Source organism: Numida meleagris, chromosome 14 (genome assembly GCF_002078875.1).
Source record: "Numida meleagris isolate 19003 breed g44 Domestic line chromosome 14, NumMel1.0, whole genome shotgun sequence".
Taxonomy (NCBI): domain Eukaryota; kingdom Metazoa; phylum Chordata; class Aves; order Galliformes; family Numididae; genus Numida; species Numida meleagris.
Genome location: NC_034422.1, coordinates 5769075 through 5787660, shown reverse-complemented (window position 1 = coordinate 5787660; position 18586 = coordinate 5769075). Strand labels below are relative to the sequence as shown.

The following is an 18586-nucleotide window of genomic DNA, read 5'->3' as shown; positions in this document are numbered from 1 at the left end:
TGTTTTCTAAATGTCTGGACTCCTGAAACTTCAGAAAACAACAAGCAAACAAGATGTGCTTGTAGGTGAGGCTAAAACCTTGCGTGTTCCCACTCCCTAAATGAAAACACCTGCCCTTCTAAGTGAGTTGAAGGAAGACTACTGAGGCTTCCTTCCCTGTTCTTCAGGCCCAGAATGAGATTTCGGGCAGTTGCCTCCTAAGCAGTGAGAGCTGCTTTTCTGATCTCTTCCACAGTAGGGCAGGCGCTCAGGGGAATGATGACATGAAAGAAATCACAGGCTGCTGTAAATGCACACCATCTCTTTCCCTGCCCTTTATCTTTTCCTTGCTCCTCTCAGCTGCAGCATTTATCCTGCCAGCTGAAATCAGAAAGGGATTCTGTTTGGGTTTCAAGCTGGATTTGACCATGCAGTGTTTCAGGAGGGATATGTCTTCATTATTTTTACTCTTATCATGAATGAGTCTGTACTGGATGTTTTCAAGCGCAATTGACCTTCAGTGAGATATGGATCTCGAGAGTGGGCTGACAAAGAGTAATTGGGAGAAGATACTGGGCTATCAGAAATACGCTTTCTCTGTAGCCTGCAGCTTTTAAGATTCCTATTGCTAAAATTTTAACAGGATGGCTGTAACTGTGCGTTAGGCCTGATGGATGAAGAAAATCTGCCCTCTAGCATGGTGAAGGAGCCGTGTCTTTACTTTTTCAGGGGACAGAATAGGTTTACTTATTGATGGACAGGTACTGGGCTGTGCTGAGTAATTTCTGTGTGGGGTGCTCCATGCAATAAATTTCTCGTATGCTCAGGTGGTTGGTTGGTTGTTTTTTTTCCTGCTAATGAGAATGTCTTTGCTGTCTTTAGCAGACCAATAGGAGCCAGGGTATGAAACTGGAAGTAGCAAGGTCAGTATTAGACATTGGTCTACTGTAAAGAGTTCAGAAAGATTTCGTAATTACGCCTCACCCTCCTCCCTATCTTTTAAGTCCTGTAATGCAACAAGTCACTCTTCAGCACAGAAAGAAACTCTGTATAATTATCCTTCTTGTACAAGAGGATAACTGTGGGGAAAGTTAAGTGATTTGCCCAGAACCATGGGGAACTGAATTGCTGTAAGGGGGGGCAGGGGGGTGGGGTGGGAAGGCATTTCTAGCTCTGCCCTGTGGTCAAGCCTGTGCAGCTCCTACTCCTCAGAGTTATACCGTGGGCTGGTTGTATAACCTGGTTTCATTTCCTTGGAGTTGTGGAGTGATGAAGGCCTTTTAGGGCTGTCTCAGTTGGGTGGGAATCTGAACTGGCCAACCACTGAGAAACTGGAGTTCTAACCAGGTGCTGGTGGGGGCATTGGCTCAGGAGAAACCACGGTTGCGTTTTGGAGTTCTTTTCCATGGAGAGACTTTATAAAGCAAAAACCTCCTAGTCAGTGGAGCTCTGGTAGCATAGTGCTTAAAATGCACTTCTCGACAAAGTAAATGCAGATCACATTTATGTAGGGCATAATCGTACAGCGTAGTAGCTCTGAGTCAGACACTGTTTTCATTAAAATGAATAAATAAAAATCATGGCATGTTGCATTATAACAGAACACTTGAAAACACAAAACTGAGCCTTCCTCACTGTGAAGATATTCATCCATTATTGATACCCTTGTTTTTTGTTTTTGTTTTCTTTTAAATTAACAACAGCAGCAGACAGTTGTTGCCTCTTGAAAGCAGTCCACCCTTAATCTGATGGTGTAACAGGACTGTAATCCTCTAGTGCTCCAGAACAGCCTGATGCACTTCAGGTTATTAGCAAGCCTGTCCCCATGGGTAAAGTTAGGCCAGCCATCACGTAACTGTCAGGTGTGCAAACGGGCACTTGTCTTGTGACGGTTCATCTTGAGGTTAGATTTAGATTAATTTTTGTGTCTGTGTTCATACTTAGTGACTCTCCATTCCCAGACGTAGCTGGTGCAGCTGTGCCTGGTTTGTGCGGAGCGGTGGCAGCTGGCAGAGCTGAGCTGCTGGGCCCTGGGTCTGCTTGCTTCTGGTGGGAATGGGCCCTCCTACACTGTGATGCTCCACTCTTCTCTTGCCTTTTGTTTTAGTGGATTAGGGCAAGAGACAAAAAGCGGAGCTCTCCTGAAGGCTGTTTTCTCTTAGCACCAGAGCATTACTTGCAGTAAATTATTTACACCTCCATAACGTGATCTCCCTCTTTCCTTACGCCTTAATCTGTGCTTGTGATTTGCCCCAGTTACAGCCGTCAGTTCCTGTTCAGCAGAGCCACGGCACAGGAGGACAGAAACATAATTTTCTTTGTACAGAATTACACCAATTTCAGTTGATAGCACTGTACAGTACTACCAGCACAGGGATGTGTATCTGCACTCTTCTGCTTCTGTTTTATTGCTTCTCCCACCTAGATGAGGCTTTTGTGCTTCAGTCACTTGCTAAGTAGTTCACCAGGGTAGTGTGGCCTTGAGAGCAGGCTTCAGCGCTGCGTCCAAGAGACTGGATTCTGATTCCTGATTTTGCCCTAGATTTGATGTGTGACAATGAGCAAGTCATTCTTTCTCCCAAGCATCTGTTTCCTCAACTGTAAAATGGGAAAATGACATAAGCTGATTATATAGCCCTTCGAGGTGGATAAGTGTGCTAGCTACTGTGGCCAAAGGAAAAAACAGTATTAAATAAAAGTTGAATAACCTAGTGTTTCTAAAGTGTTCTGGTTAAGATATTTTCTAATCCTGTTTATTTTTCTAAGAGAAGCATGGGGCTATATTAGCACAGACCAGACAGGAGGAGCTGCACTGGAGTGTTGCATGCCACCATCTCAGCACACAAAACAAACTCTGCTCTTGCTTCTTCATGGTAAAGTTCTAGTGGAGGGATGCAGGGGGGAAGTTTGCCCATACTGCGCACGGAGCTGGATTTGGCTGTGACCAGCCGTGCTGGTAGCTGGTATTTTTTATGTGACTTCTGTCTTTTCACAGCATTTCAGCTTAAATTTGCTTTTCAGGAGTAATTTTACGGCAGTTGTGGTTCTGAAGAAAAACTCACATGCTACTGAAGGAGCAGTCTGGATGGAAATCCTTGGTTCTTGCAGATGCTCTGCACGCTTGCCCTGAAGTATCAAGTGGCCAATTCATTTCCCAGGCTTTAATGCACAGAGGTGTATCTGCTCTTAGGGAGTTTTTATTTTAAATTGCAAAGCCAAGCAGGTAGAGTAGCAGCCCTCAGTCAGATACTCCATCACTACCTGCTACATCTTTGCTACCCAGCTGACAAGTAGCACCAATTTTTGTGAGATGATGCAAGAAAAAAGGTTTCTGTGATAAGGATGGATGTGCCAGCTTGGAGCTGGGCTTCAGCATTTGTTTTGAATCTTGCTGTTGAACAACCAGCTGCTGAGCTTTTTCTTTAATGTTCATTTAATCCTTCCTTAAGCATAATTCACACAGTCCTAATCCAAAACTACTGCAATGCAAAACATGAAAGTACTCAGGATTTTGACTTGCTGAAAGTATGTAAGCAAAGCTGTGAAAGAAACTTTTCATTAATTGTTCTCTCGTTTTTCTGTATGACTTCTGTTTCCTTTGCAGTGTTTTTGACTACAGCTTGATCTCATACCCATTGCAGTTGGTATTAAAATCTTCATTGACCTAACTGGGTGTTGCCATTGCTAACTGTATTTTCCACAGAAATCCTTGCTGTTGCTAGCCTGCATTCAAGGCTATTCACTTAGCAAAGGCAACCGTGTCTAACAAACTAGGAAAGACCAGTGCACTGGAGAACCTTGGCCACTAGTTTCCTACCCTGGTTTCGTGGCTTGATTGCATACAGTTGGTAACAGTGGGGATTTTTAGGGGAAGCACAGTATAAAACTAAGATTAATAGTTCTTTAGACTCAGAAACTTGGATTTAAATTTTTCTGAAAAGTACCTAGAATATATCAGGGGCTGCAATTAGAAAAACACTATCACATGACTCTCTCTGTCCTTGCATTTCTCAGTGTGTTTAGGCTACTTGTCTGTGAAATAAGCACAACTGTAATCTTCTGTCTGTGAAGAGCAATGAGTATTTGTGCACTATCAAGTTGTAGTTCTTGTTTTACCAGTGGTTGCTTGCGAAGAGGGTACTGAGAAGTTGATTTTGTGCTGTGCAGAATTCCTTTAAAACTGATGTTGTAGTGCATTTTAGCATGCTTTCTTCCATTGTTTATCCTTCCCCCTTTATTAACTTTCATCTAAAAGCTGTAGGGTCACTGAATCCGATCTTCTTTGGATTGTTGGAATAATGAATTGTACATGAACTCTGCATATTCTTAATTGAAGTCACAGAAGATTGAAGTGCTAAAGAAAGCATATTTTTTTTCCCAAATGTTTCCCAGTCATTTAAACTGAGCAGATGTTAACCAAAAAGGCCAGCATTAAAAAAAACATGAAACAAACAAAAAACCCACAAAAAATAGGCTGAATAAAGCTCATTCCTATCACATACTGACTAGGCATTATCCGGTGCTCTTTTCAATAGCAGCTCCTAGCCCCAGTTATAGAAGTGTTTAAGCTATAAATTATATCGGGTAAAGATTCAGCATTCCTTTTCTAACTTTCAGATGCAAAAAGAAAACGCAGCATAGACAGCTATTCATCGGATTCGTGGTTAGACATGGATGAAGAATCTTGTGATGCTCATATCCGGGAGGAAAAGGATGACAGCTTGGATAAGAACTCCAAATCCCTGGTGGATGGCTCCTCCTCACCCAACAGCACACATTCAGAAGGAAAGGAGGGTGCAGGGAGAAAACAAAAAGCCACAGTAATGAGGTACCTAAAAAGAACTTTGTCTAATGAGTCAGATGACAGTGTAAAATCAGCGACCCCCACGGATTATCCCAAAACACCAACGGGGTCTCCAGCTACAGAAGTTTCAACCAAATGGACTCACCTCACAGAATTTGAACTGAAGGGTTTGAAAGCCCTGGTGGAAAAGCTTGAATCGCTCCCAGAGAACAAGAAGTGTGTTCCAGAAGGCATTGAAGATCCACAGGCTCTCCTGGAGGACATGAAGGTGAGTGTGATGGCTTTCTGATCTGTACAAACTGTGTTCTGTGGGCACGGGAGACAGGAGGAGGTCAGAAGGCAAAGTTTTGCAGTAGAGAGGTGGAAGCTTGTGTGTGGTGACCTCCTCCTGTCAGCCTGTGCCACGGAGAGGGAAGTTACAGCTCTGACACAAGCCGTCGTTGCACTGGGGAGGCAGCTGGTTGCAGCCTTATTTGACTGATGCAGTGCAGCCATTTCTGACTGTTGCAGCTGTGCTCAGGGACCAAAAGTTTACATCCCTTTTGTAGTTTAGCACTTATGTCCCATGCGTAAATATGAAACCTCAGGCAGTCTGTTTATATAGTCTTAGCCTGCTCTTCTGGGTCTCTTTCCTGTAGTGTATATAACTGACACATACAAAACGTACGTGTGATTTTAATGCAGAAGATGGTCTAATGTTTCCTATTGCATTTTTCTTTCCTTTTTTTTTTCCTTACCTATTTCATTTTCTTTTCCTCCATTGCCCTCTATAGGTTGATAATTATTCTCCACTGGTACAATATACTGGTACAGTGTGGAGATGGTGTGAGGAGTGAATGCCCACTAGTGACAGAACTGCTCTTCAGGTTTTTAGGATGCAGGAAGTGGTAGGTACCTTGTTGGACACAGGGATAGGTTTCACCTGGAGGCCTGCATAGCTTTGCTGCTTCTATCTCAGATTTGTAGCTTTCCTTTGAATGAACTGGTTAGCTTTTCTGTACCTTGTTTTCACATTGTATGAAATAGATGTATTAATATATTTTTAGATAAAGCTGAGACCAATGTACTCTTTTCGTTTTGCTTGGACTGAATTAAATAAGACTAAAATCTTTCTCTAGTACAGATAGGTTCAGTAACATGAAAATTGGGCCTGATTTGAAACTGTTAGTATTAATTTGTAGTCTTGTGTTTGGATTACTGGTTTTGAGGTGCTTCTGCGTATGATGTGATTCTTCAGCTACATATTTTCTGTACATGAGAACTGTGTAAGCCACAATCTGAGGGGAGTTGTAGAAGGGGAGCCTGTACTTTTTTAGTGTGAGTAGTGTAACAGCTGCTCAGAAAAAGCTTCAAAGCCAGCTCAAGAAGGCTGTGCATACGCTGTGTGCAGTGGAACCATATTCCACAATCATCGAGCCTGGAAGCGTGATACAAGGCTCTCATCTGGGTAAACCACAGGGGCTACTCGGAGAATCTCGCAACATCAGCCACTTTGTGTATGAAAGTGGATGCACGTGCCCAGCGCCATGGCAGTGGATTCCCAGGCTTACTTTGTGACCAGTTGTGTCCCATTCAGAAATCTAAATGAAACTTCAAGGGCAAGAGTTGGATTTGTAGTGAAGGACAAGGAATGGTAGCAGCTTTTTTCCAGGCTTCAACAGTAGACCAAGTTCCACTTGAAAATAAACTGCCCCTTCTTGAGACCCCAGGAGGAGGTACGCCTCATGACACGTGGTGCAGATGTTCAGGATGCGATCGTGCATGCTCTGTTGATGACATACTGCTCTGCACTGAAAGATGTCGTACTAGAACACGGCAAGATACCATATGTGAATCTGGTTTCAAGTGCTGTGTAGGAGCAATGCTTTCTTAGCCTTCTCCAGAGCAGTGGGCTCACTGGTTACACAGATAGAGAACTGTGAGCGGACACTTAAAAGATCCTTGTCATGCTCTTTCAGTGCTTCTGTGCTTTAACTGGTATTAAGTGCTTATCTGCCAGTTGATTTTGTGCCGCTTGGCAGAGTTGTGATCTTCATGTTCCTTCTCCTTTGATAATTGCACAGAAAATTGCCTGCATCTAAACTCCTCTCTGTGCCAGCACACACTGTAACCATCAGGATGTGGCCCAGCATCTGGATATTTATGGTTCCCTGCTGGTTAAAGAGCCCATGACCACATCTAAACATCATACATGCTGCAGAATGGTGTTTTCTGGAATCACCTCTGTGTGTTGGTGAGCTTGAACAGATTGGTCAGAGCAAGACTTCTTAAAAAGCTGTTGGTTGATGAACATTCTCTTGAATAACATCTGAAGAGCTGTTGAAGAACTTTTTCTTCTCTCTTTACAGAGTTGTCCCACGTACATGGCAGCTCTTAATTTTCAGAGAATGAGCATCAATACAGCATAGTAAATAATTCCTGTCTCCTTGTAATCCATGTGATACTAGAAACTCGTATGTTTTGTTAGGTTTGTTGGCTTACAAGAAAACAAGACCAAGTGTATCAGTACATGCTTTTACCGTCAAGGGGTAGAGCTGGCCGATGGAAAAGTTGCTGAGTGACTGCTTTCAGCTCCTTGAGCATCTCTCTAACATAATGGTCCTTGCAGAGTTCCTGTGATGCTTGGTGTGCAGCATGCAGCTGTTGTTGGTTTTGTTCTGTCCTTGCTGTTCACTGTGTGAGGAACACCGTGCTGTTCAGACCCTCGGCTGAACACGGTGATGCCGGTGTTCCCATGGGGATCTCAGCGGTGCTCATCACTACAGCCATCATCTGCTTCACAAGTGGTGATTCATGAGCTGTTAGCCCAGGTTCACAGGTAGGGAACTGAACTGCAAAGGGATTAAGATAAGTGACCATAATTTTGGATACTGTTTTTACGTGTCTCTGATGTGATTTTCAGAATAGTTGGAATTATTCAAGAGTGATACTTGCAAAAGATAATTTTAAAGGTATTGAAACTGTAATTGCTTTACGTTTCTGTAGGACAGAAGTTCTGATCCTCAGCACTCCTTTCCCAAGCCAGGTGTGATGGAGAGGTGGCACGTAATTGTGGACTGCCTGTGGAGCGTTGATGTAAAAGGTTTGCTGTGTGTCATATAGAGACATAATGGCAGAAGAAGAAATGCAGTCCATTTTTCCAGAATGATGTTTATCTCCTTGACCACAAAATCATATTTCCTTTTACTTTGCTACCAGCTTTCCAACTTGAACAGAAAATAATGTGGGGATTTTGCTGATAGCAATAGCAGTAGAGTGAGCAGAAGCCTGGCACCTGTGCCTTGTCTGTGATGAATCCCCAGAGCTCCAGTCATTGGTGCAACTGAATGGAGGCAGGAATGCTGCAGAAACAGCTTTGCAGATCATACGTGCCGTGACTGTATTCGGTTTGTTTCATGGGCAACCTGCATTTTGTGCATGTGATGGATTAATAATGCAGCCTATAAAAAGCAGTCCTTTAGTACTCCCGCTCGAGAGTTATTTTTAACAAATGCATAGCAAGAACACGCTCTGACAGAATGTCTGAAAGTTCTTGCTCTGCTTGGAAAGTCTTCAGTTCTTGAAAAAAATAAAACCGTGTTTATTGTAGTAATTTTATTTCTTAATGAAATACTGTCAGGAACTTTTTTGTCTATGACATTCAAGTCGTCGTGCCTCGGATAGATAATCAGTGCTTTCAGAAAACAGGACAAGGATAGTGAAACTGGAGAAAGAAAACCATTTTATTCAGTAATGCAAAGTTTCATAGAACCACTCCGGATAACTTGCAGAGAATTCATGGTTTCCTGTCTGAAGCAAGGATACAGCGTGTGTGAGTGGATTACTGCTCTGTGTGGTAAATACAGCTACAGCTATATGCAGCTATTTAATGTCAAGTAGGTGAGACTCTCTGAAGTCAAGTAATTTGTTTTCCTTATGAGAAGGGAGAGTGAAAACTAATCTAAGCCTGTGTAAATTCCTTACATGTCATCTAAGCTCCTAACTAACTGTGACTATCTAGGGGGGACGCTGCAATCCAGAAGTGTCCAGCTGATGTCTCTGCAGATTGAGATCCCATTTATCACCATGATCGATGGAGTGCAGCAATGCAAGGGAGGCTTATTTGCAGAGCACAGTGCGGGCCTCACTTGGGGAGCAGGTCGGTTCTTTCTTCAGCACAAACAAGGAATTAAATAGTTGTTGGCTGCAGCTCTGCTGTATGGGAATTGTATCCCATGAGCCTGGTGTTCACCAGCAAGGGAGCTTCTCAGAGGCCTCCAAGCAGCAATCACTGACAGCAGCATTCACTCCCTAGCATATGGCATCTGAACAATCAGCAGAGGAGATGCAATCTTGTCTGTATCCAAATGTTTGCTCCTGGGCTCTGTGTGAGCGAGAGTATGTGCAGCAAATGTGAGGGTGCTCTGCTGACCCACGTTGCACAGAGAACAGAAGGCAGTGTAGCTGCTGGCAGGGTGAGCACCAGCAGGCACTGCAGCCATCGCTGCCTCATCCTGCTGTTGATGTTACCTGTTGGAGGGGCGCACAGCCTGCAGTTACACCTCGTGTTCCATGCCCTAAAGCTGAGCTATGAAAGAGCACAGCAGGGCCTGTTCTTCAATTTAAAATTGAAGTAGCAGCTGAAATGTTACACAAGTACCTACAGTGAACAGATGAGGAAGGAAAAAAATTAATGGCAGCCTGATGATGCAGTCTGGGTAGACTTAGGCACGAAGAAGAGAGTAGAAGGGTAACCACCTTGCTCCTTGCTGCCATTTGCACCCCACATCACAGACAGGTAAACCTGAGCAGTCTGCAGCCCACATTAAACCCTGCCAGCGCTGCTTGTCTGTATGCAGTCTCTGATTTCAGCACACAGCATTTCCTGCATTACTAGCAGGATGGTAATTCCCTTGCTGCTGTTGGGGAAGAGGACTGTGAGATCTGCCTCCTAAAATGCCACAGACCTTCCCCACTTCAAAGCAAAAATGCTGCTCTTCTTTCAAAGGCTCTGTAGAAGTCCATTAGGGCAGAAGAAACTCAGTTTGCAGAACGGAGTTTGTCAAATATCCGCAACTTCTTGGCAGCAGCAGCAGATCCCTGTGCAAGACAGATGATATCTACTGAAATATGTTCTTACTTTTTCTTGCCAAGGAATCTTACCCGTTCTTATTCTGATGGCAGAAGAAAAAACCCTCCCTTTACAGAATGCATTTCAGGGGAGTCATTCCTTACTGTGCTGGTGAAATTAATGGCTAAGCTGAATTCTTAGGTACTTAATCAATTTCTTTCCTTCATGCCTGCTGTTGTCACCACAGCCTTCAAGTGCATTGAATCAGGCGGCCTTGTGCTGGATGAGCATCAAGTTTGGCTAACTGGGGGCTCATGCCCTTCTTTAGCTCTGGTTTTTGTTTTTTGTTTTTTTTTCCCCTTCTTCAGCAGGTGAACAGAAGGCTGCCTCCATCCATTGCACTGCATGCTGACATTTGACGCTTGTCCATGCAGCTGTGGCTTGGGGATGGTTCTGCTGCTGAGCCATCTATTGTTTTCAGCTGGCTGATACGATAAACTGCCACAGTTTTACGTTTCTCCTTGGATAATATTTTCACACGATACATATGATAACAAGAAGCCTGCAGTATCCTGCCAAGTTCCTGGAATGTACTCTGCTTTCTATTGATCTCAGAGTTTCTCACAGTCCTCAGTGGAAACATTAAGGCTTGCTGTCCTGCAAACGTCCAAATTTAAGAGCATCAAAGTAAAGAGCTGCCTTCTTGCTCTGAGGAATTTCAGTTTTGCTGTAACACAAAGGCTTCTCCGTTTTTAGGATTGAAGAGTAACTTTGAGAATGTCGTGATGGGTAATGGCATAATTGCTGTTCCCATATGAAAAGGACATGAGAAAAAGAGGTGTTTGCATAACCTTGCTCAACTCATCAGGAGTTCATTTGCTATGATTAAGCTGTGTGTGAAAGTTGAGAGATGTTCCAGTTGAAGACCACTGGGTTGGCTGTGTGCCGTAGGCTGTGCCATGCGTTGTGTTGCCTTTTGGTATCACTTATTTTGGCAATAGGACTGCTGTTGGGCTAGTCAGCATCTAAAGCAGTCTTCCTGGGAAAATGGAACCAGCACTGTGCTGCGGCCTCTGATAGGAAAACATCTCCAGTTTGAGGCCAGGTGGGTAATTGAGCAGAACCCAGCAGGCTGCCAGAGCTCCAGGGAGGGAAAGCCCATGGCCACTCCTGCAGAGCCTTACTGAGATGCTCCCTGCGCTGCGGCGTATCATTGTATTCCCAGCTTTAGGTGGATGATTACAGCGGAATTCCAAGTGCGTTTTGTGTTAAAAACAATTATTATACTTTAGGCTCTCAATGCGTAGTGTGTGCAGTTTCTAGTTATTAAAGCTCTGCATTGGGGACTGAGAGTGCCCGATGCCTGTTGGTGTCTAATTAAGCTTTTTTTTTTTTTCAAGAAGTCATTGTAATTTGGATCAGCATCATTGACTTTCATTGTCTGTGTGACCTCCTCAGTTCTATTAGGAGGTAGTTTCCAACCTGCAGTCCTTGCTTGTGCACTTGGAACAATTTTTTCTTCCTTAACCTGGCAGTACTTACTCGGGCCTTAGTTTTCAGCAGCTCAGCAGAATCCTCCTTTGGACTTGTTTTTTGTTTTCAGTTGTTGTCTCTTCCAGCAACCTGCACTCCACATGAAGAGCTTTGTGGCTAGGTTAGTAAGCACGGAGGGAGTCGCAGGGAGCCTGGACTGTTCTGGCTGCACCATTGAGTACACTTAAAAGGAGTTCTTCTTCCCCACCCCTGCACTGAGTTGTATGGGAATGGCGGTGAGTCACAGCAGCAGGAGCTGTGTGAGCCAGCACAACCCACTCCTGAGATTTTTAGGATGCATGAGGTTTCATCAACGCAAAGGATTTGGAGGGGGCGGGAGGGAGGGAAGACCAATCTTTTCCCTTCATACTGTACTACCCCAAGTCAGATAATATAGTGAATGTGCAGGAAACTGAATGTCTGACTTGATCACGTAAAGAGGGTTGGGTTGCATCAACTCTGACCTGCACTACCCTGTGGAAGGAAAGCCTGTGGAAATGACAGTGCTCTTGAATTGCCACGCATAAAGACTGTGATGTGTGGTTCTGTACCTTGACATAGCTTGAGGATTCAAGCATTTGAGGGTTCCTCTAAACTGCCCAGCCAGTGCCCTGTGACTGCAGGACTGATGGTGGTGGCGGTGTCCGTATCTTCCTGGGTCTTCTGAAGAGTTGATCAGGGAAAGGTGCTGGTTGTGGTGGTTGCTTGGGTTTTAGTGAGCTAGCGTGTACATACAGGGAAAGGTGATGTTGGTGCTAGACTGGTACCAGTGGAAAACACTAGTCTTTTGGAGACACGAATTTTAAAGAAATCTGTAACATTTGAGGCTGTTTGTGAGTGATTTTGCTGTCTGTTTTGCGAGGAAATGCATTTTTTGCATCTTAACGGCGTGCAAGAGTTTCATTGTGACTTGAAGTTTTGAAGCAAAATGAACTTACAGAGATGTATCCAGTCAGTGGAGCTCACATCTCTCTTCTTCATGAGGGTGGGGTATTACGTTCAGTAAGTCTCTGCACTCCTAAGTCGGAAGAATATCTCTGTGGTTAATAAAGACCTTTTCATTCACAACAGAACATTCTGAAAGAACATGCTGATGATGACCAAAATCTTGCGATTTCGGGTGTCCCTGTGGTCAGCTGGCCCAAGAAGACCCCAAAGGTAATGAGACACGGTTACCTACTAATCATTGCTGTGCCAGGTCTTGGTGTTTTTCTAGCTGTATTCTGGCAGTGTTTCATATGGTACTTAGGCAGCTGCTAGCACTTCCGACGTGAAAGGTTATTTTCAATAATTTTTACGGCTATTTGTAACGTAAAGCTACCTCAGCAGGGAGAAATGGGCAGTTTCCATTTAAAAAATAACTTGTTTGGGCCTTACTTATCTGTATAAAAGTTGGATGTGACTTGGTCGTTTACTAATCATAGCTAAATCTGAAAGTGTTGATGCAACATTGTGTGTAAATTGAAATGCCGTGTGAATCCTACAGACTGGTCATTTAGTGAACGCTTGGGTCTGGATGAGAGGATGTTTCTTCTCTTACGCTGTGAGAACTCCTATATTTTCTGTACATCTTCCACTAACTTTGGAGGGTTGTTCTCTGGCCCTGTACCTTCATTTTTCCTCCTTTATATGGGAGTAATTCTTTTCACTTCACAAAACTGTGAGACTTGCTTCATTAATGCCTATGAAGAATTGGAAATAATTAAGAGTAAAGTCAGAAGGGTGACTTATTTATAACGGTGGTATGTTTGCCACACTCGAGTCATTCAGCATGCTGTAAAAGCAGCTTTGCTTATTTAGAAGATGTCTCATCACTTCTATTTTTACTGTCATTTTTCACTGAATTAGTTTTATAATACATAATTTCTCCAGGAATGCTGAAAGGGTCAATCAACTTAAATCTGACTTCTATCTGAAAATCTGTTGTTACAGTGATGGTGTGTAACTTTGAAATCATTAGCTGAGTGAATTACTTTCCCTGTTCTCTCCTTGCTGGTGTACTTGCTGTGGCTTTGCACTTAGTCACTTGTAGCTGAGAGTTTGCTGTTTTCAGATGGGAAGTAGGAAACCATAAACTTCAGCAGCTGCCAGGGAAGAGTGGAGCAAAGTGAGCAGGAGTTGTGCTTCTGGTTTATTTCTGTCTTTTAGCTGGGTGCATTTCAGATCAGTTATATCTTGCTAAATACGTATTTCCCTTTCACATTATGATAGATCCATAGGAATATGCGTTGTGTTTAAAATGTTGATGTGGCTGAAAATAAGAATTGGTTGAAACAACAATTTGTTTAAAAGCCGTGAGAGGAGGAGGTGTCAGGTTTGTCACACCGTGCTTTGATCGCTGCCGTTCGTTCACCGGTCAGGTTCCTCCAGACCTGGAATAAAGCAGAATCTCTGTGCCCAGAGGAAAACTGGTATGTGAAATTTGCAAAGCAACGCTAAGAAACAATTGGCTCTTGTGCTGTGTTGTTTGAGTGCCTGGTAGAAGTAAGGATCTCAATGTTCTGAGGTTTTTAGAAGCTTCGGTGTTTGTTCATGTTCTAGTTTGCTTTATTTTGGAATTGTCGATAGATGGCTCATTTCTTATATTTGGCAACATAACTGTAACTGTAAAAGATTCTGGGTTTTTTGTGTGATTTTCATCTCCTTCATTTTTGCAAAATCCATCTTGCCGGCGGCAGGATTTTGGCTTTTTAACTTTCTGGTGCTTATTTTCCAGTAGCCTTTCTGAAAGCAGACATGTTTAAAGGCATCGCTCCCAGTGCTAAGTTACAATAACAAACAATTACACGCATTGCAAAAATAAGAGGAAGACTTTCACAAAGTCAGGCTTTACCTTGAAGCTGGCAAATGGAAACTTGTAACAGTAGTAGTTCTTTTGCTGCAGTATTCGTATTTCCTTTAATTAATCAGTGATTAATCAGTGATCAACTTGTGTTATGCTGAAGCTGGATGACTGGCAGCAGGTAGGGCTGAATGTTTTGCAAATGGAGTTTGTTCTTTCCTGGACTCTTCTAATGCCCAGATATCTGTATTGCCTTCTATGTCCCAGCTGTCTCCCTCCTCTGGGAACAGAGACCAAGGGAACAGGCCAGGAGGACATGTCGTAGTGTTGTGTCTTTGAGCCTCAAATGAAAATACGTTGGAAAGAGAATATCTGAGAAATTTGGATAAAGGCGGTGGCGTAAGTGGTTAGACTTCATTAGCTCTCCTTTGTCCCCTGTAACTCCTGATAATGAAACAAGATTTTACGAAGAAAACCCTTGGGGAGGATGAACTTCCTTCAAATGGGATTTCAGCTGGTGGAGCAGGTCTCCAGGGCTGGAAGGCTCCACGAGCCTTGAGCACAAGGCAGGGAAGTAGCACCTAGTGGTAGTTTTGCTTGCTGCAGTATTGCTTTTCTAGCATGTAGGAGAAATGCCAAATGTTTCTCAATGTCTTTCTGGAGATACTGGTGTGTAAAGGGAGGGCAGATAGGGTGCAGCATGGTACTGGTTTCTGTGGGGCTGGTGTGAAGACATTGCAGTGGTACACCAGCTCCAGGGGGAGGAGGACTGTCTGATTCAGTCCTTAAAGCAAAAGAAGCAAACTGAAATTTAGGAAGAGCAGGCAGTAAATGAAAAAACGTGGCTCTTCCTTTTTCCCAAGAGAAGCCTCCAGAAGAAATTTAGAAAGACAAGAGCAGCAGATGGAGAAGGAAGAATAAAGCCGGCACTAAATGCCAAAACATTTCAAAGAAAATGGAAATGACTGTAAAGAAAGGATGGGGAAGAGACTACAGACAGCAAGAGAGGAGGATGAGGAGAGGAGCAAGTATTGAAAAGAGATGGAATGAGGAAAACATAGGGCAGGGGTAGAAAACTCTTGGAAAAGTAAAAGATCCTTGAGGGAGGAAGGGACGGTAAATGACTTAATCTTGTGAATAACCCAAGTTGTGAAAGGCCCTGCTTAGTTAGGTTGACTCTCTTTTGAAAGAATATATCCTTAGTAATCAGTGATTATAGAAGCAGCAAATAATATTTCCATTTAAAATTGAGTCACAGTTTCTTTTACGCACTGCTGCTGTGACGTGCCAACAGCATACACAGCTCTGTACTGCAGAACAGCAGTTTGAGGACTGTGAAACTCCAGGGTTTAGGAAGGAAACGTGTTCTCTCCCCTTGAATCTCAGTTCACAGTGGATAAGGCAACGGGCAAGACACTGAATTAAGTATGTGAGTCCCATCCATATGCCGTGGCCCCATTTCACATTGCTTGTGTCTATCCTTTCTAAAGGCATTTGGGGCTGTCAGATTTACTGCAGCTCTCTCTAAAAAATTTATTCACTGAGAAAAGAAACAGAAGTAGCAATCAAAAATGTTTTTGCGAGGAGATAAAATAAATAGGCGTCATTTGATGATCTTATATTTGGTGTACAAAATGGGAGGCAAAGGTCTGTGTTCTGCTCCCAGCTCTGCTGCAGCCTGGTGTCACACGAGGCAAATGGCAGCTCTCCTCTCCCTGAGCCTTCCCAGATTAGAGGATCCTGCTTCCCTTCCCGGGAGTGAAATTAATCTTTATAAGGATCCGTGGAACCTTCAGCAGAAAGCTTTGTAGTAAAACATCTGGATCATTTTTATTTTATGGTAATAGGGAAATAGCATGCGATTCACAGACACCTCTTCTGGAGCATACTTACTTATCACCGTGGCCTTTTTGTAAAAACTTTTTTGGAAGTGAGAATTAGCCCTGGGAGAGAATGTTTTCAGAAGTCCATTTTCAGAAGAGGCCTGTCTGCTAATGACTCATTTAACAATATGTTTGACTTCGCTGGGGATCCGAGGATATGCACAGTCATCCTAATATAGTCCTCATCAGAGGATTGGGAATGTGAAACCTTATGTGTCCTGACGTTGGGCTGACAGTGTATGTACCTGCTGGCTAGACAGCACGTTTCCATTGGCAAGTGTGCAGCTGTGAATATGTTCCCATTGCTTTGCTGGTTTGTGCAACAGTAGTTTGTCCTTGCTTGGTGCTGAGCCCTATCTGTGTTTTATGGTAATGACAGTCTGCTGTGTGAAAGGAAGAATTCCATAGGATGAGCTGCCTCAAGTTTTTGACTTCTTTCCCTATGGGAGTGAGAACAAACTGTAAGACGTGAGCTCCTGCCCCATCCCTGGGCGGTGGACTCTGGGGAGGTGGGGAAGGAGAGCAGAGCCTGGCTTACACTGAAGTCACCACAGTGGCACATCCGTGATCACCGATGTAGAGAGCTGCTATCAAATGACGTCTGGAAGCCCACTCTTGAGATTTTCAGCCCTACAATACCAGATTTCCGATTTAATCTGTCAGGGATTAGGGCTAATGTTTTATGAAGGGACCTCAGAGTATGGCTCAAGCAGAAAATACGTATTTGTTTCTGGCCATTTCCTACTTCTGGAAGGCAATAGTCAGCTGTAGTAGCACGTAATTGCACTCTGTGGAAGTGTCTTCTGTTTTTATTGCGATAAAGATCTTTAGTTGTCTATGAAGAGCAGCTGTAAAGAAGTAAGATGTGTTTCGACTGACTCTGTTGTTCTGTGAAGAGTGAGAAATGCAGGCTGAGCTGGATTCTCATCTGTTTTACCTGACACAAACCTGGAGCCGCTGCATTTGTAGTGACAGCAAGCGTCCAGGTATATATAGGTCTGGCTGGGAGCAGGAGATGAAGCTGTAATTTTCAGTGGCTGGTTAACGATACTGGAAAACATGGCTGCTTTTCTGACCTCCTGCTTGTTCACTTTTTCCATATAATTATTACCTCTTGATTTTGAGAGAAGATACTTGAAAAGTATCAGAGGGCAATGATAATATCCCTGTTTAAAATTAATGACTAAATGTCACAAATTGAAATGCTAATATTTTTAAAACACCCTTTTCCGCATTTTGCTCAGTCTTTCTGGTAGCTATAGCATCCTGCAACAGTGACCTCACAGTTTCCTTTTGTTGTTTTAGATCCGTGCCCCATTCATCGTGGATTTTGAGGAGTTGGAGGGAGGTGTCTGTTTGCCCTCTGTGCTGTCAGCATTTTTGTTACATCCCTGGTAGTGCTTCTCAGGCATGTTTCTTATACTCTCAAGCTGGAAAGCTATAGTAACTTGGGTCTCTTCTGGTACACAAGCCGTGCCGTGTTTGATCATCTCTATTGCTCTGTTCTAGTTCCACTAGAGGTGGTTTTGAGATGAGGGTGGGTATGGGACTCCAGGACCACAAGTGGTATTTAAGATGCAGCATTTAAGAGAGGAGGCAAGAAGAACATGCCTTGTTCAGCGTGGCACAACAAAGTTGAAGGGAAAGATGATTGCTATGTGTAAGAACTTCAGGGAGTATAAGGATCAGGGGAGGAGAAAAGTTATTTTAGTGGGCAAAGTTGGCGTGAGAACAAGTAAGTATAAATATACCGTAAATAAATGTCTGGAAGTAAAGGTTCTGATCGTTGTTCATAGTCTGAACTAAACAGCACACACACAAGAGTAGACAACACTGATGAGAAGGGTGTTAGATTCTTAGACGTAACCTGTATTTTAAATAATGAAAGGCCTTGATATTAGTCAGCCTCTCAGTCTTTCCAGATCTAGAGCCCCTAAAGGTCCTTAGGCACGTTTCCAGCAAGGAAACTTTTTCTTTCTTCTTCATATTTTACTTTAGTAATGCTTGGAAGGGAAGAAGATCTATCAGTTTCTAATAATAGAGCTTCTTTAAGTATGGCTCCAGTTTTATGAACATACATGTAACATTGTGTATTGGATCAAACATCAGAAGCACTAAGTAAATGATTTAAGAATCGGTGGGTGCAGCAAATTTGAATGTAAGTAGAAATTTAGAAAAGAAGCATCGGTTCAAGAGATTTGATAAATTTCAACTTGAAAAAGATGTTAGCTGTGGTTTTTCAGAAGTATTGAGCATTGTTTTGCGTCTCATTTTCGTTACGTTCAGAGGAAGAGGTGCTAGGTGGACAAAGAACATTCTTGAAAACCTTTGAATAAATACTTCCAGTTTTCACTTGCTTGCTTACTAAGAATTCCTACCATAGCTCCTGCTGGGCCAGCTCCACCCAGAGCTGCGAGAGCGCGGAGGTGCTACTTACAGCAATTAGTGCTTTAACCTGAGCGGTGTCTGAAGCAGATCTGAGCACGTAGAAATGGCACAGCATCAAAACAGCATCGGTTCCAGGAGCCTGCCCGGGGGCTACCACCAGCAAGGCT

The 18586-nt window shown here is 43.3% G+C and overlaps 1 protein-coding gene across 23 annotated transcripts in view; it reads left to right on the top strand.

Annotated features, from left to right (window-relative positions):
- Window positions 1-18586, top strand: part of KDM2B (lysine demethylase 2B) — a 105457-nt gene that overhangs the window by 56499 nt on the left and 30372 nt on the right. For 22 of the 23 annotated variants that reach the window (XM_021413289.1, XM_021413284.1, XM_021413285.1 and 19 more), the window contains 2 exons: window positions 4597-5051; window positions 12438-12524. In XM_021413289.1, coding sequence (XP_021268964.1) covers window positions 4597-5051; window positions 12438-12524 — 542 coding nt within the window. The remainder of the gene's footprint in view (window positions 1-4596; window positions 5052-12437; window positions 12525-18586) is intronic. The other variant, XM_021413282.1, reaches the window with a different exon arrangement.